We start from the raw sequence: 15,199 nt of genomic DNA, 5'->3' as shown, positions 1-15,199 counted from the left end.
GTTTCCATAGCTGTTGAAGCACGAGAGCCGTGTAGCTGCACAAAGGCGGGTTGGGGCAGTGGGACTGTCCCACTGCTCTATCCCAGCACAATTGGGTCACTGAAATAGGGAATTAATTACCATTGGAGAGTGGGCAGCCCATTCACCACTGGCTGAGTTTTATTAAACGCCAATATAAATAACAAAACAACTCTTGTGGCTGCACTATTCCTACACGCCAAAGGAAGGATTATGTTGGGGATTAACATCTTAAAGTCTATGAGACTTTCTGACTCAAGGCTCGGAGCTGGTAATCGTATTTGTCTCCTGGTTCAGCGATTAGTGCTCTCCCTCGCGCACCTTCGCCTGGATGGCCAATGTCCCTTTTTGCAGGCACTGGGTTTTTCACACAATCGGCTGTTCTTTTCCCCACATCTATAGAAAAGAATAAGAAAACTGAAGCGTGTTCACGCGATCCTCAAGCTTCTTCTCTTCTTCATGGGAAAGGAAGGCACCGGCAGCCTTTTTTCACAAGGGAGGGGGGAGGCAAACCCTCTTGGTGGGGCGGGGGGCCAGCAGTGCAAAATCGCTCCGCAGGCCTGCACCTGCCATGCAAATCCGCCGGGAACAATCGGCCCCCGACGAGGGCCGGGGTGGGGGGAGCCGGGAAAGATGCCGGGACAGCGTTTCTGGGGGGACCCTCCTCGCCTTGATCCCAGAACAAACCCCAAATGTGCTAATACAGCTTGGGAGTTGGGGGGCTGCTCCTCGTCTTGTCCCTCGCCGTGGCACTGCTTGCTGCAGCGTGCACGGGGTGTTCGGGAAGGACCTGGATCAGGATGTGGGGGATACGCACCCCAGCACTTTTGATGGCTTCCCTCCGCAGAGCACCCCAGTGCTCTGCTGTGTGGGGACATACTCTCACACCCCACTTAAGAGCACAACCACCCCACTCCCAGGGTTTGTAGTGCTGCCCAGGGATCACACAGGGATCAGGGCACCTTAGTGTGTGTGGGCAGCCCTGGGACCCCGAGCCCTCAGGACACTGCAGGGTACGAGGGAGGCAGAGCTGGGGAGGGGTCAGGCCACCCTGTCCCCACAGCTTTGTCCCCGCGTTTCCCGGGATGTCGTGCCCCTGTTCACCTGAGGCAGGCTGGCCATTAAGGCTGGCTCTCAACTTGTGAGGTCGACGTGTGGATGGGCTGTGCCCAAAGGTCTCTCAGCAACACAGACCCTAAACTTTTAGGGCTATCGGGTCGCCTCAGAGTTCAATCTTCTTACAGCAAACAAAGCCCTTCTGAAGGTCTCCCCCTCTCCCCCACACGAGCTCAGCGTCCTTTATTTCTAGGCTGTGTGATAAGCTTAAATCATTGTGCTCCCATTTCTTGATCGTTGCCTACTCTGGGCTTTTGTTCCCCTAAAGTAGGATTGAGTCTGGCAAAGGGGCTGGAGTTGAACAGTTTGACCCTTGGAGGACAGTTCAGGCGGTGGGCAGTGGCAGCAGCATTCCTGCTCCTGATCCCACTCCCTCTCCCCCCCCGCCACCTCCTCTGCCCACCCGAGCAGCTCGGTCCTCGCTCTGCCCACAGACCACACAAGCGCCTCTCCAGAGCTCTGAGGATTTCAGCCGACCTGTCCTTGGGCACCTCGTGCTCAACCCTGTGGAAATAAACACTGCATGGCAGGGGCTGGCAGCAGGAATGGGACTGAACCCCAGAAAAAAAAAGGTGTGCTTCACCTCTCCAGCAATGGAAGCACGGAAATCTCGGCAAGCAAGGTGGGGACAGAGGGATGGGCTGGCCCTGTCACAAGTGTACTCTGCTTTGTCCCCTCAAAGTGCAGAAAAAGAAATAAGGTTCTTTTGCGTCACTCCCCTGGGATGCCGAGGGGAGCTGTGAGCCTCCCGTTTTGCACAAGGAAGCCAGGCAGTGTTAGAATGTTTTATAGAATCACAGAGATGCTGAGGCACCCGCCCGGCCTCAATCGCTCCCCAAGGCCATGCACCCAGAGTGAGGGACTGCTTTGGGTGTGAGTTTGTGCTGTGCTGAGCACGGCTTCTGCAGAGGCTCCAGCTCTTTCATCTATTCTGAGCTTTTCTAGCAGCCGCAAACAAAATTCCGTTTCAAAGCCCAACTCCCAAGTGCCTTGCTGACGGTGTTTCCATAGGGAGAGGAGAGTGTTCTGAGGTTTCAGTTTTGGACGTTCTCACTGTCATTTCCTTGACACGGGCTTGGGGCGACAGGCAAGAGGGGACACCTTCACACTGAGGTTTAAATGGGATATTGGGAGAAATCCTTCCCTGTGAGCGTGGGGAGGCCCTGGCACAGGATCCCCGGAAGTGTCCAAGACCAGTTGGACAGGGCTTGGAGCAACCTGGGATAGTGGAAGGTGGTCTGCGGAGCAAAGCCAGCCTGCCGACTCAGCGGCATGCCGCCAGGCTCTGCCACTGAGAGAGGGCTGGAAGAGGGGTGAAAGGAATGAAGGTTTTCCTGGTGCACTGACAAGTTGGCGTTTGGGGTTTTTTAATAAGGTCTCCTCCAGCCTGTGAATTATATCTGACAGCATGGAGACGCCCGGAGTGCCGGGCTTTCCCCCACTTCGGGCTCTGCCTGATGCAAACGTAGCAGCAAGCCACGCACGGACCTACGCACCTTTACCACAGCACCAAGCGTCCCCCAGAAGGCGAAACCCTGGCGGGCAATGAGAGGGTACGGAGGGGATCGCCCCCCACAACCCCTCTCTCCCTCGCTTTCCTCGCCGGGCCCGTGAAGGACGAGCGGCCGGGAAGGGGTGCTCCGTCAAACCGGCGAACCGTCACACCGCCGGAGAGGCGAGGAGAGCGCGCCCGCTGCTTCCCGGTGCTGCCCGGTGCGGCCCCGTCCAGCCGCCGCGCAAGGATGCTGGTGAAGGCGGAGGTCCTGGCGCCGCCCGCCGAGGACGAGCTGCTGCTGCTGGGGCTGGGCTCGCCCGCCCCCTCGCCCTCGCTGCCGTCCAGCGCCGAGGAGGAGGAGGAGGAGGAAGAGGAGGAGGAGGAGGAGCTGCGCGCCGCCCCGCCGGCTCGCCCCGTCGAGGCTCCGGGCGGCCGCGGGCTGCGGCGGGCGGAGGGGAAGCGGCGGCCGGGGCGGTCCCGCGGCGCCCCGCGGGCGGCGCGCACGGCGGAGACGGCGCAGCGCATCAAGCGGAGCCGGCGGCTCAAGGCCAACAACCGCGAGCGCAACCGGATGCACAACCTGAACGCGGCGCTGGACGCCCTCCGCGACGTGCTGCCCACCTTCCCCGAGGACGCCAAGCTCACCAAGATCGAGACGCTCCGCTTCGCCCACAACCGCGCCGCCCCGCCGGCTCGCCCCGTCGAGGCTCCGGGCGGCCGCGGGCTGCGGCGGGCGGAGGGGAAGCGGCGGCCGGGGCGGTCCCGCGGCGCCCCGCGGGCGGCGCGCACGGCGGAGACGGCGCAGCGCATCAAGCGGAGCCGGCGGCTCAAGGCCAACAACCGCGAGCGCAACCGGATGCACAACCTGAACGCGGCGCTGGACGCCCTCCGCGACGTGCTGCCCACCTTCCCCGAGGACGCCAAGCTCACCAAGATCGAGACGCTCCGCTTCGCCCACAACTACATCTGGGCGCTCACCGAGACCCTGCGGCTGGCCGGGGCGGCGCGGCTCGGCCCCGACGGGGCGGCGGTCCCCGCCGAGGGCAGCCCCTCGCCCGCCTCCTCCTGGAGCGGCGGCGCCGCCAGCCCCGCGCCCTCCGCCTCCCCGTACGCCTGCACTTTATCGCCCGCCAGCCCCGCGGGCTCCGCCTCGGATCCCGAGCACTGGCCCGGCCGCTTCGCCCCGGGACCGCCGCCGCCGCTGCCCCGCCGCTGCCTCTAGCCCGGCCCGGCGCTGCCGGGGCTCCCCCCGGGGCGGCGGCGGCGGCATCTGCCCGCTTCCCAGGGCAGGGCGGGCTGTGGGAACGGCACCTGCCAAACCAAACTTTCCGTCTCTCTCTCTCTCTCTCTCGCCGATGTGCACTTTGTCCAGTTTTCCCAGATCTGTCACCGCGGGGCTTTTGTGTGTGTGTCCCCCCCTTTTCCCCGCTCCCCTCTTTGCCATCTGTCCCTTATGATTTATAGGCGGGAGGGGGGTGCGAAGCGAGGGGGGGGAAAAAAAAAAAAGTAAATTGTTTTGTTAGGGGTCCAGGTTAGAAGTCATTGTATAATTTGTAGGCTTTGTGAGGGCTGAATGCAAGCGTGGAAATTTAGGCTGAACTCTCTATCAAAAGGGAAAAAAAATCGGGAGGGGGGGAATGGGGAAGGATCTCCTCATACATTATTTATTTCGACCTTTAGGGGACAAGGAACTCCCCCCTTCTTTCAGGAGATTAAAAATAAATCAACAGACTGAAAACCTCAACAGACACGGAACATTACAGCGATCAGCCACACACGTGTTCACATTTATTTATTATAAAGACAGATTTCATGGAAAATATGTATTTTTTGTATAATTTACAGAGTTTATTCTAGTATGTATTTACAGCTGAAGAGCAAAGGGATTGTCCTTGTGATAAAATATAAATAAAAAGCTCTAATTTTCGTAACTTTGGGGTTGCTGCTTTTTCTGCTTTATGTGCCAGTGGCATATTTCGGGATTGGGCCTGTCCTTGTCTCTGGTGAAACCACGGGCCTGATGTCACTGGGTCCATGGTGTTTCTAACGCTGTTTCTTTGGGAAACAGCGTCAGAGAGAGAGGGGGAAGTCCAGTGGAAGTTTACTGATCATTCACCTTTGGCTCTCAGTACAGAAGGTGAATGATCAGTGCTGACAGCAAACGCGGGATGGATGGATGAAGAGTTCTCACACTTCAGGATTTCACCAGCAGGGCCGTGGCAATTAAACGATGTTGAGCTAAAGATCCATGGGTTGAAAGAGGAAGAATTTCCTCCCTGTGAGTGAGGGTCAGAAGAATTCCGGGTCGCAGGGGGCTCGGTTCAGCCGGGGATGTCACCGTGGAGGGGGGTGCTGGAGGCCGCCCAGGCCCTTCAATCATCGTCCCCGTGCTCCCGGGAGCACTTTGTGACTTCTGGGTCCAAACGCTTGGAAATCATTAAAAAGCAGCAGAGGCGCCTGGGTGTATTAATTAAATAAAACGCCCAGCACGCCAATCCCGCCCGGTGCCCTCCGGATCCTGGGAGTGTGAAACCCAGCCACGTCCGCCAAAGGAAGAGAGGCAAAAAGAGGAGGGGAAAAAAAAAAAAAAAAAAAAAAAGCCCAAAATATGTGAAAAGAGAATTAGTGAAATTAGGTTAGGCCAATAAACCGCGCGGGGGTCCCCCCCCGGCCCCGCAGCCTCGGGCGAGCAGTGCTATCGAGCCTGATCTATTGTTTCCCCCCCTGGCAGGGGGGTTATTGTGTGATAAATAATTCCCTAAAAAAAAAAAGAAAAAAGAAAAAGTGGGGGCATTTGCATAATCACTGCTTTGATGTGGCCAGCGAGATGAAGCTGTGCTCCCCCAAATCTGCCACGGGCCAGGAGGGACAGAAAGAAGGGGGAGCCTTTCAGGGCGCTGGCCGTGCGTGGGGCAGCCCGTCGGGAGCGGGGTTTTTCACCCCTTTTAATGCCCAAACTCCAGGAATGCCAAAAAGGAGCCGAGCGCTCTCTCCGTCTTTTCTGGTCGGGCCTCATTGTCCTTCCTGGCTTCTCTCCGTCTCTGAAGAGGCACTGGAGTAGGTGCCTTCGGCTCTTCAAAAGGCCGGGATGGACGGGATGCGCTCCTCTCTGGGTGTTGGAGCAGGAGGGACATCCCGGGGGGCTGATCACCGGGATGCTCTCCTCGGGAGGGACGCTGCTCCTTGCCAGGTGTGTCATCCCGCAGGGGTTTCCCTCCATGCCAGGTACAGCGTTACCATCCTGCCGCCTGGGGCTGTGCCAACGGGAACCGCCGTGGGAAACAGCACACGGCGCGGCGGAGGGTGCAGGGGGGGTTGGACAGGGGTTTGGAGTGGGAAAAACTTTCCCTGTTCCCTGGGGGAGGCTGGCCTTGGCTGGAGATACCCTCGGAGGAAACGGGCCTGAGGGGGTGGCAGGGCCAGGCTGGCAAAAGCCGAGTGGGAGAGGCTGGATTTGTCACCTAACCCCGTCACCTTCATCCCGATTTTTTGTTTAAAAGTGGCCAGAAGTGTTTATTTCCCCTTCTTGCCCCCTAATTTGAGTTTATTCCTCTCCTTCGTTTCTGTTTTTCACTATTTCCCTCTTTTCTCGCCGGAGACTGATTTTTGGAGGAGACGGGGAGTCCCCAGAACCTGGAAGCGGACCAGGAGATGCGAGATGGGCAAACACCTCCTTGGATGATGTGAGGAACCTGGGGGTGGTTTCCATGGCAGCCCCTTGCCCCAGAACATGTGTTTATGATCCTTCTGTGTATTGTACTTTGGCATAAAAGCTCCTCTGCGCCAGCAGGGCTGGAGGGGCAGCCTGAAGGCCCCCGGGATGGGGGGAGTTTACAGCCCTCCTTGGCATAAGAATGGCCACGAGGAGCCAAACCAGCACCCCAAGGGCTGCCGCACGCCGCCTTTCATGGCAGGCATAAATCTGTCCTCGCAGTGCCGCGGTTAAAGAGCCCTCCCGACACGGCTCTCAGCTGGCCGGCGCGTTTCAAACCCGCTTTTCCTAAAGCCTTGCTCCAGTGCCTCAGGTTGGGCTTCCCCCTGCTCCTGTATTATGCATGGATTTGGCCCACGGAGCCCCCAAATGCCATTCCCCATGGGCAAAAAGGATCTCAATTATCTGCTAGAGAGCCAATCCCCTGGCGTAAGCAGAAATCCCAGTGGGATCTTTTTTGTGACCTGATGGAGGTTGTTGTCCAATTACAAAGCAAAATCTTATGTTTTAAAGTCCGAGAAAAACCCTTTTGCTCTGACAAGCTGAAAACGTAAGGGCATTAAAGATGTAAGGATTTAAAAATATAAGGATATCCTGCCTTCTACCTACGATTCTGCAACAGCTGTGCAGGTCCAGCAAAATTCTGGCAGCCTGCTCATCCCCGTGACCTCTGGTACTGAACTGAGATTAAGGAGAGGCAGAACTCCTGCCAGATTTGAAATCAAACCTCTAAAAACTAGTTGGAGAAAAAAAAAAAAAATCCTTGGAGGGTCACTTTGCAGCGGCCAGGAGGGAAGAGGGATGGTGCTGGGGTGGCTGTGACACACAGCCGTCCCCTCTCACTCGCCTCCCCTCCTCCTCCTTTTATTAAAAAGCAGAGAGACCGGCCCAAAGCTGATGGCATATTTACCTTCATGAGTTTTAAAAAAAAGTTAATTACCGCTCGGAGCAAGTTGGTCGGGCTGTCCTGAGCTGTCTTTTATTAGTAGTCGCCTTCATTAATTTCCCTCGCTGGATTTGCTGCTAATAGCTGCCTGGTCCTGGGCAGCACAAAGCAGCATCTGTGCCATTGAGCAGAAAAGCGGGAGTCAGGCAAAGGGGGGCACGGGGCCGGGGGGGCGACGCCGTTTGCAAATCAACCTCTATTAACGTGATGTCCTGCTCGGAGGGGACAACGGCAGCCCCGGTAGCCGGCACGACAGTTTGGGCTGCGAGCGAGGGAGGAGAGGCACCTGCTGCCTGCCGGGGGGATCCTGCCCTCGTCCTGCTCCCCTGGGCGCTGGCTGCACCCCCGGGAACAGCCGGGATGCGGGAGCTGCCCCTGCGGAGCTGTGCGCAGGATGCTGGGCTCCCGCGCTGAACAAACTGTTCACAACTCCGTGCCTTTTGACGGAAGGTACGCTCTGTGCCTCCAGAAGGGCTTGGCAGAGAAGTTCGGGATTAGGGAATGGGATTAGGTTCTGCCGGGCAGGCACAGCGGGCTCACACGCGCTGGGGCCAGCAGCCCCATCTGCTGCCGCTCAGCCCGGGGAGAGGCGAGATGATTTCATCCGAGTGGAAGAAAGGAGGGTGGCGTGTGTCGCTCCCGGGAGAGAGGGGTGAGAGCAGCACGCTGCCGCCAGCGTCCCCGCAGAGTGCCGGGGCTTCCCTCGAGGCAGCAGGTGACAGCAGCAGGCACCAAGCAGCACCTCGCTGCTGGTTTAGTGGGAAGGAGACGCCGAGGATCCTGCTGCTGCTGCTGCTGTGTTCCTCCAAGCAGAAGAGATGGGGCAGCGCGGGCTGCGGCTCTGCGCTTGCTGGTGCGAGGCTCTCCCCTCGTTCCCCATGGAGAGCTGTGTCTGGGGAAGGAGCTGAGCCGGAATCCAGCAGCTGGGCTCTGGGGCAGGGGGGTTTATGCTGTCTTGTGTGCAGGGGCTGCCTCACAGCTGGAGGGGTCACCCCGTGCCCGCTCTGTGCCAGACGGAATGGCCCGGGATGCTGCGGCTCCGAGGGAGAGAGAGGGAGGGAGGCAAACCCGGCTCAGCCCCGTGTTGTTGGGATAACCGAGGGGCTCCCTTCCCACTGCACCTTTTCTAAGAGAAATTCCCTGAAGTGCTCCAGTTATTGGCAAACGCGTGAGAAAATCATTCTACCTGTTAGCAGGCTTTGGTTTCACCAGCTTGTTCCCTGGATATCAGATTTACTAACTTGGATGCACAGGCACGACACACAGCTAACAAGCCTCTGCCTTTCACCTGGATACCTGCAGAAGGGGAAGGAGGAAAAACCTCTTTAAGCAAGCCTGACTTGCAACAGCACTTACACAAGTCAAATCCTGGAGTTTAGGTGAGAGGAAAAAATGTTTCATGTTTCCTCAAGGGTGGTGTCCCTACATCTCAGATTTCACTGTCCCAGCACGGCACAGCTCCACTCCTTTTGTAGAGCCTGGCCCTCAATGGTTATAACGAGTATTTAGGTTGGAATTTGGAGAGTACAACAATTAATCAAGCCCAAAAAGCATCTCGGTAGCAAGTTATTTAACACAAGCCACTGGATCTCCAATAAAAACTTCCAATTTCTAATTTAAAAAAAGGACAAAGTATTCCCAATGTCTCAGTCAGTTCAAATTACTTTATTCTGATACTGGAGGAAATAGCAGCAATTTGGGTTTTTTTGTCAGTAGTTCTAAGAAGAAATTTACATCCAAAACATTAAATTCTCCATCCTCAGAGTCAACTATTTATGTCCACAATAATCCCCTATTTCTACCACAAATAGCAGCCAATAACTTAAACTCCATGTGTTTGGAGCAGTGTTCATGAAGAGCCCCAGCTCTTCAGGCGGTGAGGTTGTAAATCCATGATTTCCAGTATCCAAGCCCTGGATGAAGACAGAGTGCCTGGTACATCTGAAATTGTGCCCAATCCTGTGAAGAGTAAGACCAGTAGAAGATGATTCCATGTCTGTTTTAGCAGGGAACTGAACCCGAAGCTGATCCTCAACCCTAACTTCTACCCGTGAGTAGCCATAACTTTGGCTGAGGCGGCAAAATGTCTCCTAAAACAAACAAAATAACTAAGCTGCCAGGTGGAAATATTAGGAAGAAAGCAAAATATTAAAATTCCCCAGGGATGGATTGATTCAGAAGCATGCCTAAATAAATTTTCTTTTCCTTCCTTTGAGCGCGAAGGAGTGGAAAACGCATGACTGGCCAGGGCTCCCGGAACCGCGTGTGCCGTCTGCTGGCAGAGAGGTCTCGTTTTGGTTTTAATTGTCCCTACAGAGCAGGGAAAGCTTCTGCAGAGAGGCTTTAACGCAGCATCCCTGCCGCCCACTGATTCCCGGGATCTTGCTAACTGGCTTTGTTCGCCCTGCGGAGCCCGGCTGCGCTCCCGGCCGGAGCGCGGAGCTATGCGGGCAATGTCACTTGGTTAAAGCCAGCATTTCCCCACTGCCGAGCGAGCACAAGGCCGGCCTTTATTGGCTGCACAACAAGATAACGGGCTTAATCTTCCCGGTAACACGTGAGTTTCCTTGTATCACTTTAATCTGCGAGACACTGGGGCCGAGTGTCCCGTCACATGCCGATTTCACCGCCGTGTCAGCCGGCGACTGCCCGGGCTCAATGATGGATTGTTCGCTGGCTCCTAACAACAGGCAAGATGGTGAATGCCCCGGGGTGACAGACAGTGTGCAATGGGAACGGCCGCAAATCTGATGGCCCGGTTCAAGTTCACCTGACAAAGCTGGAGCAGTCTGCGAGCAGCGCTCGGGAAAGGATTATTCACACTGGCATTATATTTTTGAATGCATTTTTCTCCCCGCGCAGCTGCGCAGCTCCCCAAGACTGAAGGTTTATGCACCATAATAAAGAGATTTAATTTTTTTCCCCCCCTCCCTCTTCTTTCTCCCCCTTTACACCTAGTTCTAATCAGTTGGCCCAGGGATAGGGAATCTTTCCAAACAACTCGGCAGGAACATCACCTAGAAAACAATAGCATTGCTAAAACGCTGGGACAAAAGCCTAAAAACCTCTGCTGGCTGCAGAAACAAAAGGGGACGGTTTTGTTAAAGCAAAGTCTGTTAGGGACTCATCTTTTTGTGGAACTTGGATGCTGTGCCCCCTCCCTCACCGAGAAAATCTCCCCAAAGAAATGATCCCGGCGCTCGGGGGCAGCGGGACGTCTGGGCTTTGGGGGGGAAGAGGAGAATGGGAAATGAAGGCAGTTTTTCACTGCCTTGCTGGACAAGCTGCTCCCAAAGAAGTGTGGGGTAAAACAGTGCCCAGCTCACGGGTCCTTCTGTGGACTGACCTGTGCCAGCCTAGGCCAGCAGCTCCGCCGAGGGCCTTGTCAAGGACAGGCAGCTGCAGATCTCGTTGCACTCCACGTGTTGATCATTAAAAAAGTAGTAAATTCCTTTCTTCCCGAAGTTGGAGCGTGAGTCTTTGCTATTGAGGGAGTGAATCTGGGGGTCTGTGAGGTAGATGAGGCCTTTCCCGTTACCTGTCACCCAACCTGTGGAAGAAATGGAACATCTTGGTATCTTGTTTGTCTTGATAAACACCACCACAGCCTTTGTATTAGCACGCTCAGGACTCTCTGCCTGGCATGGCCCTTTCTCTCTTCACGTCACCTCAGTGATTCCCAGTTTCCACCTACGGCAGCAAAAGCAGAACCCTGTGAGACACACGAAGAATTTTAACCCAGTGAATACCCCAAAGACACCTGTGGGCCAGAAGCTGAGTGTGAGAGGCATTAACACCGCTGTCATACACACCCTGAAGGTCGACGACCACGTCAGCTCCCTTGGAGAACTCGTAGCAGAAGTGGCCGTAAGCCAGACCGTACTCCGTGGCTTTGTACTCGTTCTTCACCACCTTGGTGTTGTTGGACAGCTTCACAAACTCCCCCAGGATGTAGGGCTCCACACTCACACACCCTTTTATAGTTCTGTCTTCCAGAATCTGAAAGGAGACAGCCCAGCTGCTGCAATTATTGACCCAAGACACCCTTCCCTGTCAGGTCCTTGGGATTGCTTACCAGGCAGCTCTTACCAGCAGTACTGCAGAGGGGATGTAAAAGATTTGGGTAGGGACCTTCTGCTCATACAGCCTCTTGTTGAACTCTGTCACGTAGTACTGGGCGGTCATTTGTCGCTCCACGTCACTGAAATGATGGAGGAGTCCTTTCTCCTCCTTATATTCCTTCCCAACATACCTGAGCAAGAGGAGAAGAGTCTGGAGCGGTGTTTGTTCTGGGTGCTGTGATACAGAAACATCACTGCAAAGCAGAACTTGTCAGAAGCAAGTCCACCTGTGGGTGGTGCATTTGCAGTGGCTGTGATTAAAACTGGGTGGAATTCTTTTCTTTTCTGTCTCACAGAGGTGAAAAATTATCCATCAAATCCTGGGACGGGAGTTTGATTCAGAGACATTAAAATATTGTTCTCCATCCACAATAATTCATAAGCTATTCCTAGTAATGATCTGAACTCTGCCATTAGCTGTTAGAAGACAACAGTAAAGCAGCTTTTCCATCCTGGAAATTAAAAGCTAGAGCTACACGGAGCGGTGGGAAAGATTGCCAAAATGTCCAACACATTTGGGAAAGCCACAAAAGACTCCTGCTACAGCAAATCTTACCAGGCAGTTATTATCCACATTTACAAATAAGCAGCACGGATGAACACTTTGTTTCAGAAATCTGCTGGGTCCATACCTTCCCAGGCTTTCTTCTTGGTGCAGGAAGTGTATCCAAAAGGCACTTCTCTGCTTGCCCTCCTTGGCCACGTTCAGGTAGTCCCCAATGAACACAGCTGTCTCCTGGCCTGTCCACAGCCCCGATTTCTTGGAGTATTTCAGAAGAAGAGCAGCTACAGAAAAAGAAAACACCACAGATAAAAGGGAGAAATGCACAGGGTTGCTCTGAGCCTGTGCTGAGGACTGGCTGTTAGTTACGATTAACTTAATGATCATTATCTTAAACAGTTTTCAGGGATGGTATGTGGAATCTAAACTCAAGTAATGGGGTAAAAAGCAATAAAAAAAAAAATAAATGCTGACTGAATTGTTGTGTTAAAAAGCCCGAGTCAAGCTTGTTCCTGTGGAGGCACAGGTTGCTGTGTGGGAACTCACAGTAGGCTTTGTGAAGCTCTTTGCTCCTAAAGATCCCGGTAGGCATCAGTCTCTGCACAAGCCAGTCATGCTCCACCCCTGCCAGAAGCTGCCTGTAATCATCATCCCTGAGAATCCGAGTGTCCAGGATCTCTTCCTTCACTCTCCCGGGCGGGAAGGCAAAGCCACTTCCCCTGGGGACTGAACCTGCAGGGGAGCTCGTGGCCGCTGGTGCTGATTTGATCCAGGAGCTCAGAGAGGAGCTGGACTGTCCCTTGCTGCCCACCACATCCCGAGACTTCTCTTCACCCTCCTCTGTAGTGGCACAGTCCAAGTGCTTGGCTGTGGATATCTCTCCCAGGGAGGGAGAAGCTGTTGGCACGCTGGGAGTTGCTTCATGCTTTGGAGCCAGTGCTGTGGGATAATCCTTTACCAAGTCTCCCGTGCTGATGTGCTCAAATTCAGTGTCATCTTCTGTTTCTGCCTGGGGGTCAACTTCAGGCACCTGGAGAGATCTGCTCCCCAGCAGGGCAGATTTCCCCACCCAGCCAGGCACAGAGGAGTCACGGCCAGTTTTTGGCCCGGTGTTTGTTGATGGTGCAGAAGTGCCCCTGTCCTCGGTGGGCTGTGCCTCCAGCGAGGGATCCTCGGTGCTCTCTGCAGGTTCTCCCGGGTGGAGCCACTCCAAGCCAGCGATGCTTCCCTCCCTGCTGCTGTCCTTGGTCCTGCAGCTCAGCTCTGCACAGGAAAAGGACTTCTCCTCCTCCTCCTGCCCTGTAGGAAGAGAGCAGGACATGGAGAGGGAAGGAAACTCATTGTTCAAGCCCTCTGCTTTCTTTTCTGAAGAGCTCCTTCCACGGTGTCTTCCCTCCCGCTGCTCTTCTCGGCAGAGAGGCTCCATCTCCACCATCCTCCCTGCTGGAGGGAGGGATTCCTCTAAGGAATGCTGAGGAGACCCCCCAGAGCCACGGAGGGGCTCCTGAGGAGCAGGATGCCAGGCTCTGGTAGGCAAGGAGCATAGGGGCGTTTCCTGGCTGCTTCCATCGGGTTCTGTGGTGCAGCACTGCTCCTCCACTGAGCCCTTGTCCCCTTGCTGCCCCTCCCTGAGGGACTCTCTGCTGCCATTACAGCCCAGCTCCTCCCAGCTGGAAGAGTAACTGGATTTGGACAGCTTGCACCAAGAGTTCTCAGAAGTAGTGCTTTGGCTCCTGTCCTGCCCTCTGCTGAAAACATCTTTTTTGCTGTTTATTTCAATTTCTAATGGCTCCATCTCTTCTTCGAAGGAAATTTTCATCACACCAGAGCCAATGTCTTGATTTCTTTGGCCATTGAGTCCCCCCGAGCTGCTTCCTGCTGCTGGTGAGTCCAAGATTTTCACAGCACCACTCCTCTGGTGACCTGTGTCTTCAGCAGTGCACACAGTGTCCATGGTTTTGGTCTCTGTTCTTAGGGTTGTGATACAAGCTCCCACCTGGATCTCTCCCGGCGTGCTTTTATGAATCCTGCAAGTTTTTTCAAACACTTGGCACACTGACAGGTGGTGCTGGGAATGCTTGGCCAGGATTTTCTCAAAGCTGGCCTTCCCTTGCAGGACAGGTTTTTGTACCGAGCCTTTATAACTGTCTGGGACGTAAGATCTGGCGTCGGAATTCGGGAAGCCTCCCACCCTCAGGCGCCGCTTCACGGCTGCAATCAGAGACATGATCTCCTTGGCAAGCATCCCCTTATCCTCCTCCTCTGGGGAGGAGGTGCTGTAGGAGTGCAGCTTTGCCAGGGCTTCCCTGCACAGCTGGGTGACCCGACGGAGCTCCTGGCTCTCCCCGTGGAGCCAGCGGTGCACGGTGGCGAGGCAGAAGGCGGCTTTGATGAAACTGTGCAGCTCCTGCCTGCTGGTGATGGCACTCTGCTCCTCCTTGGTGAGGAGCCCCACCTCAAAGGATTCCTTGGCTTCAGACAAGTAGAGCTCTCTCTTTGCCGGGGGACAGTCCTTGGAGTGGCTGTAGGCCAGCAGACACATCCCACGGATGTTCTGGGAGGGGACCAAAGAGAAATGAGGGAATTAAAACCATGTTTCTTTCCCTTACACAATTTGAAGCAAAGCATGGCTCTAACTGACTGCTGCTGTGATTCCTGGAGGAAATAAACTTTCTCTTTTTTTTTTATCCTTTGAAATACAGCTGTAGCTCTAGGAGAAGCAGCACTCCCAGGACTCAAAAGCCCACCCTCACTCTGTGGAGAGCTTTCCTGCAACGTATACCCTGTATATATGCCATGCCAGAGCCATGCCAGAGCCAAATTCGGCAGCCTGGGCTCCTCCCCTGCACGAATCCCACTTCCAGAGGGAGGAGTAGCACTCACCACGGCCGTGAGGACAAACAGGGGGGTGTACTGGCTGTAGGCAGCTGCCAGCCTGCAGGCCTCGGCCGCCGACAACAAGCGGTGGTTGAACTCCTGCAGGAGGCTCTGATGGAAGGAAAAAAAAACCCCAAACATAAGGAAAAAACCTCAACTCAAGGACTTTATTTCCAAATATATGGTGCCTGGTAGGCAGGGACAATCATATCTTAAACAAGAGCCTGGTCTGTTTCTGCAGGACCCTTTTTGCTAAGGTTTACCACGGGTACGTCACTTTTGACTCCATAAATATTCTAAATATATACACTTTATAACATACCCTTAATGTGTTCTTTTTCCTGGGATTCTCCCATCTAGCTGCTACTGAGCTTTTTCACTGGGAGCAATGGAAGTTCCTGCAGCCCTCTCA

At 54.8% G+C, this 15,199-nt stretch overlaps 2 protein-coding genes across 11 annotated transcripts in view; one reads left to right on the top strand and one right to left on the bottom strand.

Annotated features, from left to right (window-relative positions):
* The first annotated feature begins 2,876 nt into the window (after positions 1–2,876).
* On the top strand, positions 2,877–3,851 carry NEUROG2 (neurogenin 2). The gene is made up of 2 exons (XM_041459375.1): positions 2,877–3,004; positions 3,344–3,851. The coding sequence occupies exons 1-2, from the start codon at positions 2,877–2,879 to the stop codon at positions 3,849–3,851; spliced, it is 636 nt and encodes a 211-aa protein (XP_041315309.1).
* A 5,080-nt stretch (positions 3,852–8,931) lies between these two features.
* Positions 8,932–15,199, bottom strand: part of ALPK1 (alpha kinase 1) — a 31,195-nt gene continuing 24,927 nt past the window's right edge. For 9 of the 10 annotated variants that reach the window (XM_041459318.1, XM_041459321.1, XM_041459320.1 and 6 more), the window contains 7 exons: positions 14,794–14,898; positions 12,457–14,464; positions 12,041–12,194; positions 11,377–11,539; positions 11,100–11,286; positions 10,634–10,837; positions 8,932–9,246 (listed from right to left, as the gene is read on the bottom strand). In XM_041459318.1, coding sequence (XP_041315252.1) covers positions 10,644–10,837; positions 11,100–11,286; positions 11,377–11,539; positions 12,041–12,194; positions 12,457–14,464; positions 14,794–14,898 — 2,811 coding nt within the window. In that variant the 3' untranslated portion in view covers positions 8,932–9,246; positions 10,634–10,643. Of the gene's footprint in view, positions 9,247–10,633; positions 10,838–11,099; positions 11,306–11,376; positions 11,540–12,040; positions 12,195–12,456; positions 14,465–14,793; positions 14,899–15,199 lie in introns of those variants that run through there. The other variant, XM_041459322.1, reaches the window with a different exon arrangement.

The sequence above is a fragment of the Pyrgilauda ruficollis genome, unplaced genomic scaffold (genome assembly GCF_017590135.1).
Source record: "Pyrgilauda ruficollis isolate IOZ18807 unplaced genomic scaffold, ASM1759013v1 scaffold134, whole genome shotgun sequence".
Classification (NCBI taxonomy): Eukaryota; Metazoa; Chordata; class Aves; order Passeriformes; family Passeridae; genus Pyrgilauda; species Pyrgilauda ruficollis.
Note: the sequence above shows the minus strand (reverse complement) of the source record. Positions and strands in the feature narration are given on the sequence as shown.